This window comes from Lepidothrix coronata, unplaced genomic scaffold (assembly GCF_001604755.1).
Source record: "Lepidothrix coronata isolate B3197 unplaced genomic scaffold, Lepidothrix_coronata-1.0 Scaffold115, whole genome shotgun sequence".
Lineage (NCBI taxonomy): Eukaryota > Metazoa > Chordata > Aves > Passeriformes > Pipridae > Lepidothrix > Lepidothrix coronata.
In genome coordinates this window covers 2,299,483-2,312,703 of record NW_016690295.1, presented here as the reverse complement: position 1 = coordinate 2,312,703, position 13,221 = coordinate 2,299,483, and the positions used below count along the sequence as shown (strand labels likewise).

Genomic DNA, 13,221 nt, shown 5'->3' with positions numbered 1-13,221 from the left:
GCTTTTCTCTTGACAGATGAGTTGATTTAAATTTTGAGATGCTTGAAAGTATTCTTTAAATTCCCTGAGTGACTCTCTCCAATTACATCCACGCTTTTATAAGAATAAAAGTTGTAATGTTGTATTGTATGGCCCACATTTTCCCTTAAATAGGAGCTCTGGGAATATTTTAAAAAGATTTTGTGTGAGGTATGTCTTGTCTAAACTTAAACCTCTGCTTTAGTTCTATGGTGAAAGCATTACAATCTCTATAGTGTATGTATTTATAACCTGAGCAGTGTCCATAATGAACAGCTACCTAAGCCATCTGCATCTGTAAGAAATACACTGCAGCAGGAGCAGCTCTGGAGTGTGAAACAGTGCTCAGGAAGTGACAAATTTTGGGGATGGGACATTGCTTCGGGCAGCCACCACTCAGGTCACATGGAATGTGACTGCCTGCTGGCAGCAGGAGAGCAGAGGAAAAGCTCCAGGGGTAGATTAGTCAGAAAGAAATCAGGTCTGCATTCCGAGTGTGCTCCGGGATATGAACCGGAGCACAAAGGGAAATTCACCTCAGAAGTGCATCTCACCTAAAACACCCAGAGATACTTGTCCCTCTGCACTCATAGAGGATGCTGTGCACTGTCACTGCACCTTGCAATTCATTGCTGGCACAGAATAGTAGAAAGTGATTTCAGGATTGCCCGAACAGAGAGAAACAGCACGTTCAATCATGTTCCTGTCTGAGTGAATTTGACCAATGGACTCATTTATCTAACAAGTGCAAAATGTGGGAAATGTTACGTATCACTTAGAGCTCACCTTGTAGGATACTGATTACAATACCTTGTTTTCAACTGGTTTAATTTCTCTGCATGCTGAGTATGAAAATTTCAATTTTACATGCCATGTTAGAGGAAAATGCAATGTTTTACTTATGTTTAGAGTGTCATAATAGCTGCTTATTGATTAAGGTCTTGTATTGCCATCCTTTGGAAAAATGACTTGACTATCAATGAGTTGAAGAACTCATCCACATCTGACCAAGTTTAATGAATGTCCAGAGATCTCAGTATTCCTGTGATGGCTTGGTAACATCTGGTAGCTCGTTATTTCTTCAGGAACTGACCTTATCAGAGATGCCATGTAAAGCATAAATGGATGAGCAATAATTTTGCAGAAGCCTTAGTGGAAGCCAGCGAAACGCAGTGAGAACGAAATCAGAATGCAGAGTTCAGGCCGGTGGGGGAAACATTTTTGGATTGAAGCTTTTTGGAACGAAAAACCATTTTTAATAGTTAAAAGTGAGCTGTTTTGGTGAAACTGCAGGAAGAAGTGGAGAAAAGCAGCACACATGAATTGGCATTTGCATGCTATACTCATGGCTGGCAGTATTACTCTTGCAAGACATAATCAGGACCCGAATTTATATAACACACCGACATGTAAATGTGAAATGCTCGTTCTTAAGGGGTTCAACAATACGTGTTATTTTCCTTACGTTAATTACAAGTAAAAAAATTATCTTGAAGTCCTAAAACTATGAAATGTTCAAATCCAAACTGATTTTCTTAGAAATTAACGTCCTTATAATAAAAGCGTTCTCAGGAAATATAGCAAAGGCAAAAATAAGCCAGTTCTCAGAGGAAAAATACATTATCTGTAGGAGAAAGGAAAGTACTTCGATTAAAGTAAATATCTTGTTCAGATTTATGGACTCAATTTTTTGGATGAGATCTCTTGTCACAGCTGTATGGAAAAAATACTTCCTTGTAGACTGCTATGTGAACATGATGAAAATGCTTTGTAAAAAAACTCAGGTTTCACGGTCAACTGCTCACAAGGGAACAGGAGTGTAATTTTTAATAAATAATATTTCTGGGGCTAGACTTTCAAAAGACCTAGTTAGTCACAAGCTGTGGAAGTAACAATTAATTCTTGCAGAACTTTCTAGGCATTCTACAGTACCTACTACTGCACAGAGATACACCAATAAAAAATGAAAATACAGTAGCTCTGTGCTTTTTAAGTGTAATCTTTTATGAGCATGGATGTGCTATTTTAGCCTTATAGTTAAAAGTTATATTAAGTTGTTTGGTGATGTGCATCCCAGGAATGGAAAATGATGATAGCCTGCAAAGATTTCTTTTGTTTTCCCCCACCCCCAAATATGGTGTTCTACAAAGCAACTATTTTGATTCTTGTATGGCAACATTTCATTTCAATAGTGCCACTACACCATGTGTCTTTACTTTTTTTTTTTATCCTAAAATGGATAAAAAATCCAATATCTGTTAGTCTAGATGTAAATGAAGTTTCCTTCCACAAAATGACAGCATAGTACTAGAAAACATTTTCAAAGTTTGGAGATTTTGTGTACAAAATGACAGGAATGAGAAGAGACCAGACAGAGTCTCTTGTTTCTATGGCAACACGATGGTGTGTCTAGCTCAGCTATTTCCTCCTTTTATGATTTTATAGATAGCAGGGATTCATCCAGTGAAGCTTAATATTGTCAAAAATAGAACTCTAACCCCCAGTCTAATCAGAAATAGCAATGCATAAAGGACAATCCCATACACGAAAACAAAACAGAGGGAAAAAGTTGGCTGTGACTTCTGATAACGTGAAGAAAAATGCATAAATTTCTTTGGAGCTGTGAAATAATTCTGAGGGCTCCAGCTCTTCACTTGGCTAATGGTTAAACTGTATTTTATGTCAGAAAATTTCCCGCGGTATAGCCTTCCTTCCTGCTGTGTATCATTCCTCCACATTGTTGATGTCCTGTCTTACGGACCCCAATCTGTCAGGTGATCCCCACCTGTGTGACTTTGGAAGGTTCACAGATGTGTCAGTAAGCTCCTGACAGCTGGATGCAGGAGGAATTTATGTTGAATGAGCAGTTTATCTGTCAGCAGACCTAATCAAAACACTTCTTTTGAAAGGCTTTGACTTCAAGATGGAAGCGTTCATGTAAGACTTTAGTAAATTTATTGCTTCACATTGAAAACATAAAGTTTATCTAGTTTTCTTAGGTTTTTTTTTAAATATAAGTTCTAAATTTTATCCAAGAAGTAGAGATATTTGTTTCATCAAAACAAAATTTCTACTTCAAGTAAATCTCAGACAAAATACATTTTTAAAAAAATCCATATAGAATAGTAGACATTTTTACAAGCTTTTGTTATTCATCTATATTTGAGATTGGGTGTGATTGAGCTCAAAATGCATGTATATATCTGGATAATATAAGATAAAAGCTTTAATCATATGAATTACAATTTTATTAATATTTATTAATATTTCAGGAACAAAGCAAGAATGAAAAAACCTAACAACATGTGCTGCCCTTACAACATGGTTATTTCACTCTAGTTTTATGTCTCTACAAAACTCCATTTAAATGAGAAGATAACAGTCTCCTCTTTTTTCACAGACAACAGAACAAAATACTGTTGAGTTGCATATTAGCAGCTCAAGGCTGCAAACTTCTACCTCTCTTAGTGTGTATTCACATGCTGTTGTAAAGTTACCTGAGTACCATTTATTGTTAAATACATTTACTAAGTGTTGACTAAAAAAAGCCCTAATCACAAAACTATTTTATTCTTATAAAAAAGGATTGTCTTAAGTGTTATGTGTATTATTGAGACCCAGGGAAACTTCATTGTCTGACAGATGGTCTGACACCCACATTAAGACATTCATAATTCAATCTCAAAAAAAACCCAACACCTAAGCAAGAACATATGTGTTTGTCGGAAAAGAAAAAAAAAATCATGGATCATTTTTTGTCAGAGCAAGCACATATGGCAGTTCCATTTTCTGTCACCATTTACTTTTCCACCTAAAATTCAAATGTCACTAGGCAAGGAAAAAGTTGAATATTAAAACACAGAAAAGATTTAACTGAGAATAATCACTGCAAGGACTTTATACTAATTGTTCATGGAAGTTAATGGCCATCCAGTTAAATCAAACTTACCCATCCCATTCTGTCCTTGCTTTTGTGTTCTGTACATGTTCCTCCCATTGCTAGTTACTGTTTTATGATTATTTCCCAACCATCTGTTGTCTTTCCTTGAGCCAAAATAATTTCCCTTTATAATTTCCTGAGTTATCAAGTAAGCATTATTTTCATGCAATTATATGTCTACTTACTAATCCTGACTCCTCATTCTTGTGTAAATACTCACCAAGTAACTGGAACAATTTGCCATTTAAATTTCTAGTGAATAGAAATCTATTTGCGAAATTTCAGATTTCCTATTGCACTTTTATTAATGCAATGATAATTAAACATTCTAGATACCAAAAGGTATGTGCATGTTAGATATATAGAGATGCTCAAAGAACTGGAATGTGCATTGTATTAATAAAAGTGTTGGACATCAGAGATTACACTGGGACTGGGGAAACATAAAATGCAATTCCAGTTTTACGACATTTGCAAATTAAATGGTTTTGAAAAGCAAGACAATACTATGTTAAACTTTTTGAAAGGATTTTGAAAGAGTATCTACAATTTTTAGATATTCCAGTGAGTAGCGTCATGGTATTTTTTGTTAAAAGGAGATATTTGTGGTAATCTAATATTCACGATAAATTAAATTGATAGGAAGTCAGAGTTCATTGCTAACACAGTCTCATAAATAAATCTATGCTGTTTATCTGATATTGTTAATGGGAGAGGAAAGGATCAGGCTGTGATGGTTCTTATGCTGGGTTGAAGTACTGGTCTGTCTCAGGACAAACAGTGCATGGCGTGCAGATCAGCCAGGTTGAAAAAGGAGATAGATAAAAAGCAACCATGCTCTTACAACATCCCGTAGGATTTCCTGTGTAAATAGGTTGGTAATTACTTTGGGCAGACAATTTGTAGCCCCAAAACTCCAGGGAAGCAAAGCAGACAGGTTTCCTGAATCTGTCCAGTGATTCCTGACAGGTGGTTTGACTGTGAATGCTCAGTAAGTGATCTAAGCAGCGACACAAAGTTATTCTAAGCAGGAGTAAATGTTGCCAGCACCATGTGGGATAACCACACCTAAGTGGTTTGTGACAACCTGCAAAGAACACACGTAAAAATAAGCAGTTTCAGAAACTGCAACCCTAACTTGAGATATCTGAGATTTATTTATTTTATTTTTTGTGTAGATAGCCTGTTCACATTTGTTAATCATATAAAAACAGTATACCCATTGATGAATGAAGGGATTAAATAAAATAGCTGGTATTTTAATGAATAATATATCATTATTATCTACTCTAGCAACCCAGATATGCTTAGATGACAATATGAGAATGTCTGAAAGATGCGCTCCATGAAGTCCCTTCCTTTTGTAATGCTTTTAAAAAAACCCTCAGATTAATGATGATTTCCTCTGATGATTGGTTTAAATGTCAGTGGCAATCACATAATCCCCAAGTTCCGTATGCCATAACATATCCACCCCTTTTAGCTGGTTTTAGGCAACATTGATTCAATGGTCATGTTATTGTAGCTTTCCTTCCCCTGGCTATTTTGGGACATGTACATGTTTAAATTATTCATTAGCTTAAGTGCTTACCTGCCCTGCACTTAAGCAGGACTTAAGAAGGATTCTCCCCTTCCTTCTGTGCAACTCTGAAGTTCTGGGTTTCCTTTCAGGTGTTGATACCTGTGCATAAAACTTTGTTGTCCCTGTAGTGTGGTACTAACTCTTTTCCATCACTTCATACATGGTTTTCTTAATAGCACGTCATCTAAATATGCTACCTAATTTGTTCTATTAATTTCAGATTTCTAGGAGAGTATTTTCCATTTAATTTTAGATCTTAATTTTTTTCCTTTCTCTTCTTTGAAGATAGTTCACTATTCTGGATGTTATGACTTTATTCGATAAAACAGATGTTGTGTAGGTGCTGCTCGTAGGTAGGTGGTGCAGAGTTGGAAGTTCAAGGCTGTGAAGTATGTTTTCATGCTCATAAAGTTATTTGTATCAACAGCAAAAAGTTCTAAAGATGAGTAAATAAGAATGTTCATCCTGGAAAGCTTAGATGTGATGCAATGTAAACCTCTAGAAAAGAAGGATGCTGCTTTTTACTTACTAGGGTTAGAATAGGCAATTCATTTAGTATTTCCAAAAATATTCATTTTTCATGTTCATGTAATCAGCTAAACTCTTAACTTAAAAAAAATGTGGTGTTTTCCCATCGGCAGCACCACCTAGAACAGATACTAAACCAGTGGCAATGGGTCCACATGGCTTTCAAATACCTCCCACCTCCAACAATTGTCAGTCTTAGACTGGTTTCTCTGCTGTTTCCACGTTTTTCTTACTATCTGAAAAAGCTACTATTTTATCCTGAGCACAAGCAAGATCAGATCCTGGTATACTCAAATGAATCTAATATCCAGACTTTAATAGTGGGTTTAGGATGATTATACCTTAATACAGCTCTGTGAAAAAATCTGGAGAGCTATTTCAAACTACTTTATGCTCCATATAGTTATTCACTCCATGGTATATATCAGATTTTTTTTTCCCCCAGCACAAAATATATAAGACTACTTGAATTAGAATTTAATTTCAGAAGGCTGTCATAAAAATTAGTATTTTACACTCCCCTGTTCTCTCTAATTGCCCACTTAATCACATTATTTTTTTCCCATAACCAAAGTCAGAACTTGGATGGTGATGAAGCCCTGCACATATTCAGTATCTCTGAAGAGGTTTTGGACTGCTGGCTTTTCCTCCACTACTGCAAAACAAGTATCTAAAACACTGGCTTATTTTATTTCAAAAAATTATTTGCATTTGTGCTGCCCCACCTAAAATCATCTCTAGCAGCCAGCCTGGGGAGCAAGCAAGAGAGTCTCTGCACTACACAGAACTTTGCAGTGGAAATACCGATGCTCTTCGTGTTCAAATTTGTCCTTATATAATCAGCTTTTGTGTTACTGGAAAATTCTTTATGCATGGGTGAGGCAAATAGTCTGCTTATATGAATGTAGTCCACGGAGCATCCTGTAGCAAAATGCACATTGATTCCAGTGGTACAAGCTCAACCCTGCAAATGGTCTTATTTGTTGAGCTAGTTAGTATCCTAGAAAAAAAAAATGAGTATATGCTCAGGTTGCCTTTTCCTACTTGTTTCATTTGTATGTTAACCAAATATTAAACCAGAAGTAACCCCAAAGTTTCATTCTACAAAATATAATTTTTGCTATTTCTATCCCGTAACTCTACACAACCACCTTCCTTGTGTGGGCTCTGTTACCTTTTTCAGGGACCTCAGCAGAACACAACAATATTGATTCAACACTCAAAAACATGTTTTGCAGCAAGCTGAGTTTTCTGTTGGTTTGTCAAAGGCTTTTTTAACCCCCACCCCCAGTAGTGATAGCAACTAGACTGGCACTTAGGGAGAAAACTTGCAAAGCAAAATCATGTTTGTGCTCTTTTAGCCTTAAAAAAAGGAAAAAAAACACCCAAACGACCTAAACAAAAACCCACAATCCCAAACACCACAACACACACACACACCAAAAATATGGGAGAGAAAAAAAGACCATTTTCTTACACTGCTCAGTACACAACATCCTTGTAGCTGGAGATCCTAATCATGCTAAGAAAAATAAAATATAATAGAAATAAAGGGAATGGAAAACATTAGGATGCAGGACACTGCCTAGTACTTTGCCTCACTGTACTATGTGACAGGAATTGCCAGCAGGCTGCTCAGGCTCACAGTGGAAAAGTACTGCCTGCTTCAGCCAAGGAAAGCAGGATTCCCCTGCCCTGTGGGGTTCTCAGGGCTGTTATCTGGCACTTACCTAATGTTTAGGATCTGCTTTGCAGCTCCTGTTTGGTTTGAAGCACGTATATGTGCAGGGGAAGGAAAAGGGACCTGTTTGTGTCTCAGTGCAAATTCACATCAGTCAGCTACAAACTTCAGGCTTTCCTGTGGGCTTTACCAAACATGCTTAACCTGTCATGGAAGAACACTTCCTTGAGATTTGAAAGCCTTTAAAGAGAGAAAGAAGATGATCCACGTTCCTATTTTGTCCAGTGAGTTGACAATACTAAAATGAAAAAAGTTGGGTTTAGGGCATACTGAGCACATTTTAACACCGGTTTCCTTCATGGAGTTCCATAGTGCAGTTTTAGGATGCTTGGGCCAGATGTGTTGCTGAGGTACACATGAAGAATTGAGATTCCTGCCAACTTCATAAATCCATCATTCATGTGGATACTGGAAATAAGTTGAAATTTGTCAGATTATTAAAAAACAACCCAAAAAAAAAAACCATTAGAGTTCTCTATCGTCTAAGCCCAGTCAGTGCCTATCCTGTACCCAAGGAGTGGATATGGATGGTGCCTTAGGTCAGCCAATTTTTCCTTAACTCAGGAAGGACTCAGAATGTTCAACGTTGGGCAACGCTATACAACAGTTGTTCAGATTTATATTCATAGTGCTTAGAAGTATCCACACAGAAATTAATTGATAGAATAAAGCAGCAAGTGCAACAATGGCATTTTATGTTTATATATATACACATTTATATGTATGAAACAGAATATTTTAAATACTTAGTTCTTAAACTGCATATAAAGATTTTTACAATGTCCACCCTAACACTCCGTGCTGCACTGCAGCCAAAGTTTGTGTGCATTGGGTACCTGTCTGCAGTGGAGTGGAGGAAAGAAGAGAAGAGAACACCCCTCCATTTGTCCTTTACTAATCTTCACATTTCTGGGTTAAACTGTGATGGGATAAAATACAGTATAATGGTCATAACACTACCTATCTGTCAAGATATGTGATTTTTTGCAATGTGCTCTGAAATTGGAAAAATGTGGGAGGCTCGAGTTCACTGATATCATTTAACACATCCATAAGTTTGTAGGCAAAGAGTATCTCCTACTAAAGCGTTCCTTCACACAGTTTCAACATTGATACAATTATAATTTAAATACTCTCTTAATTTAAATACACAAATAATTTATCTTGATATGATGAATAATATTAATTCTCCTAACAGAGCATTCAAAGCCTTAATTGTACATGACTATCACAAGACTGACAGGTGACAAGAGTTTTCCATCACTATGTGTCTAAAGCAGTTGATTCCCAACCCTCTGCCTTTAAAAGGTACCATTGTGTCTTCCTCTCTTTGCATTGCCCTTGCTGACCTGCATCTCTGTTCTGCAATATCCATATTAGACATTTTTTCCATCTAAAGATCAGGTATACAAACACACATCTCTGTGTTATTTTTACAGTGTACTGCTCAGACTGTTGCTGTGTGCTGTTTGAAATATGAAGTTCCTATAGGGACTTCTTAAAAAATCCTTATAATGCAGTAAATCCTTTAGTTACTTGAAGTCAGTTAACAGGCTTTTTAAGACTAATCATTGCTAGGTACTTGACAAATATATACAGGATACTGTATTCACATAGTGAAGTTGATATCATCATTCATTATTTTATTACTTTACAAAGACACACTGAAACCAGACTTCTATGTCTCATGGGAAAAAAAAAAGTCATTTGCATTACTTTCTGGGAAAGGCAGGATTAATGACATCAAATGCTTAGCAACTCTTCTGCTCAGAGTATTTAATTCAATGTAAGATAATTTGCACAGTAAGAAACAACTTCTAAAGACTCTGGAACAGAAGTGGCCATTTTACTCATTAGCAAATGCCTATTTCTGAAACTTGCCTCTTGAAGGGGAACTATATACGCTAACTTTTAGATATCTCACATTTGATACTGTGTGTTAACTACTCAAAATCTTTGTCTTTGTGCTGTTCTGTTTTTTTTTCTAATGTGCTGAGAGTCCTTTGAGCCAGAAAAAAACATGCAAATAAAATACTGCATTTTTACAGGTGTACAAGGATTTACAGGAAGAATAAACTCCTTATGACTACAGCAGAACAGTGCATGTACACTATTTTGCATGTGTTTGCATTATTATAAGGTACCTAACCAAAAAAGGAAAGATAAACAACACAGCAACTCCCCCTTTCATTTAAAATAAATGTGGTCTTTAGATGCTCTAAAACAGTGGGGTTTGGCACAAAAATGGGAAAAAAAATCCCCACCAACTTGACCTGACTCTGTATTTACTTAAGTTCTGTAGGTGAAAAAAACTTGGGTTGACATCAGATCAGTATTTGGCAGAGCAAAATTACCAAAATAATATTTTAAATAATTCTGCATTTGTTGTTGCTCATAAGAAAAACGCCACAAAGAGGTCCAGCTTCTGTGAACAGAAGCCTCCAGTCAGGCCTGATTTTATTTCCATGTGCACAGGGATGTGGCAATTGCTCATCAGCATCACAGAGCACTCCATGATTCAGCAGATTTCTTCCTGAGGGAACGGCTGACAAAGGCTGGATGAATAGAGGCGTTTTCACAACCACTGGCAGAAAGCTGTAAAAGTCTTGGCTGAACTCTCTAGGGCTGGCAAAGGCCATTAATGTCTCACTTAACACGAGCACTCAAACTCTATTAATGAGTGCTTTTCACACATACACGCACACAGTAGCACTTCCAAGAACTTTTGGCTTTAGAACTTACCTGATCTTTTATGAGGGGTAAAAAATATCCCATCAATCAAGGCCTCAGGGTATTTCTCTGATATTTTAGTCCTAATTTTTTTAAGTGTTGTGAGGTATCTTTTATTACTATACCACTAAACATAAGCATACTGCTGCAGCTCCGTGTTGCTACATCTTTTTCACCCATTAAGCAGCAAATCTTGAATGATGCCAAAGCCTTATGGAGACTGAGGCTCAGGAGTGCTGTGCAGCTGCCCTCTCCCTGTCCTGCTCCTCCATCCCCATGAACCAGACACAGTGTCACGCTGGGGTTCAGTATTTCCCAGTTTGAATTCCCTGTAGCAGCAAAGCTGGATGCAGTTTCATGCTCTTCCTTCGGATTTGCAGGAGAGCTGCTCCCTCTGCTGAGTTCTCTGTCGATCGCCACCGGCACCTGATGTCCTTCCTCACCATGCTCGGCCCCAGCCCCGACTGGAATGTGGGGCTCTCTGCCGAAGATCTCTGCACCAAGGACTGTGGCTGGGTCCAGAAAGTCGTTCAGGATTTAATCCCGTGGGATGCCGGCACTGACAGTGGCGTTACCTATGAGGTATGGGGACTATTTGTAATATATTCAAATATATTACCTTAAAGCATAGAAGAATGAAAGCTATTTGATCCTACATGACTTTATACTACTCCAGCAAAAATTTTTCTTAAAATTAATTAGAAGTCATTTAAACAGATGTTAGCTACAGTTACCGTTGGTCATTTTGTCTGAAGTCCTCAAGCATTATTATTAATGGGATAACATTTCATCCACCTGGGATGTTATTACCACAGAATCACGAATGGGTAAGGTTGGAAGGAACAACCATGAGTCATCTGGTCCAACCTCCCTGTTTAAGCAGGGTCATCCCAGAGCACGTTGCACAGCATTGTGTATGGCTCTTGAATATCTCCAGTGAGGGAGACTCCCTCTATCTGTGCAATCTTTTCCAGTGCATGGCCACCTGTAAAGAATTTCTTACTCGTGTTCAATGCTTGTATTCACCTATTGAATACATGGAGGACTCAGCATTTAGGTGTCCAGCCCCTGAGCTTTGGACTGTTTCAATCCAATGCCAACTGTTCTGTTTGGCCCAGAAAAATATAACTATTCCTTACAGCAAGGACTGAAACTCAACTTCTCATCATTGTGAGACTATAAAATCATCCGTTTTCTCTGTCTCCATCACTCTCTCAGTCTAGGAAGAGATTCAGATCATCCTCAGGTAAAGTCCTGGTTTTGACCAAATGGGTTATGTCAAGTGAATTGAACAGGTTATGTGTCCATAGGTGACAGGTACCTACACTGTGTGTCTATGCAGACAGTACTGACAGCTGAAGTGAGACTTGACTAGTCACATCCTCAAATAGGACACATATTCCCATGTCAGATGACAAGATGTGGATGATTTTATCTTTCAGACCCAGCCTCTTTAGAACCTAAGGATTTTCTCCAGTTATAATACAGCTCTGGGGGAATATTGAATAATTTTTTTTTTTTTTATTAATGTAGTTATTTAACCAGACAACAAGGCATTCATCTTATTGTTAACCCAGCTTCAGGCCTGAATCCTGAACTATTAGAGAAGTACTTCCTCACAAAGCAAAACAAAAAAACAACAATAAAAAAACCCAACCCCCAAAAAAACTAAACCAAAAATCCTTACCATTAAGTAGGAACGTTCCAAGTTCATCTTACACAGGAATTTTGCAGTTTAGCATCTCAGAGAAGTTTTTATTTCTGCAGATTAATTCTATTATTAATTAATAATTTCTTTTTTTACATTTTTTTTCTTTTTGATTGCAGTCTCCTAACAAACCTACAGTGCCTCAGGAGAAGATCAGACCACTTACAAGCTTAGATCATCCCCAAAGTCCATTTTATGATCCAGAAGGAGGATCTATCAAGCTGGTAGCCAGAGTTGTCATTGAGAGAATTGCACGTAAGGTATAATAGACATGTAAAATTCTCAAGTGAGTGCAAAAAACCACTCCATAAACCAGAAAATTAACCTTTCCTCCCCCTTCCCCCCAAATCTACACTCTTTACCCTACTCACAACAAAGCTGAGGGCAGAAAAAACCTACAACTGTCTTAAGGTATTACTTCTACTTCTGGTAATTATTGCATCTGCTTAATTGGGGATTTTCTTTAAATATGCCTAGGGATTCTAAGAGAAAAAGGTGCTGCAGGTGCAGTAGTGCCTCACAAAATACTGGTTTAGCCCCTCTCTCTGCATTCATGTATGAGTTTCCTGTATTCAATGTCCACAACAATGTTTTTGCAGGGGGAGCAATGCAATATCGTTCCTGATAACATAGATGATATTGTGGCAGATCTGGCACCGGAGGAAAAAGAAGAAGGTACATTTTAAATTAGTTCATGCAGTACTAATTTATATTTTGTTTCATTCTCCCCTATCATTTGTAGATAAGGAACAAAACAGATTCAGGAGCAAAAATTCCACTTGATGTCGAACAGTGATTTAGGTTTTCATCTCTTCTGCTGTCTACTCTTAGTCTTCCCTTACACAGCAAAGAAATTTTGCATATATACCTGGAAGATGACAGTAACAATACAGGTGATAAAAGAGAGGAGCCTTTTGGGATTCAGATAATTTTTTTTTTAAATGAAAGCCGGCAATTGGTAATTCTTGTTTTTT

At 37.3% G+C, this 13,221-nt stretch overlaps 1 protein-coding gene across 1 annotated transcript in view; it reads left to right on the top strand.

Moving 5' to 3' along the window:
* SPON1 (spondin 1) overlaps positions 1 to 13,221 on the top strand; it is a 192,831-nt gene that overhangs the window by 169,118 nt on the left and 10,492 nt on the right. Inside the window, exons 8-10 of the mRNA XM_017825033.1 lie at positions 10,920 to 11,121; positions 12,367 to 12,507; positions 12,847 to 12,922. Coding sequence (XP_017680522.1) covers positions 10,920 to 11,121; positions 12,367 to 12,507; positions 12,847 to 12,922 — 419 coding nt within the window. The remainder of the gene's footprint in view (positions 1 to 10,919; positions 11,122 to 12,366; positions 12,508 to 12,846; positions 12,923 to 13,221) is intronic.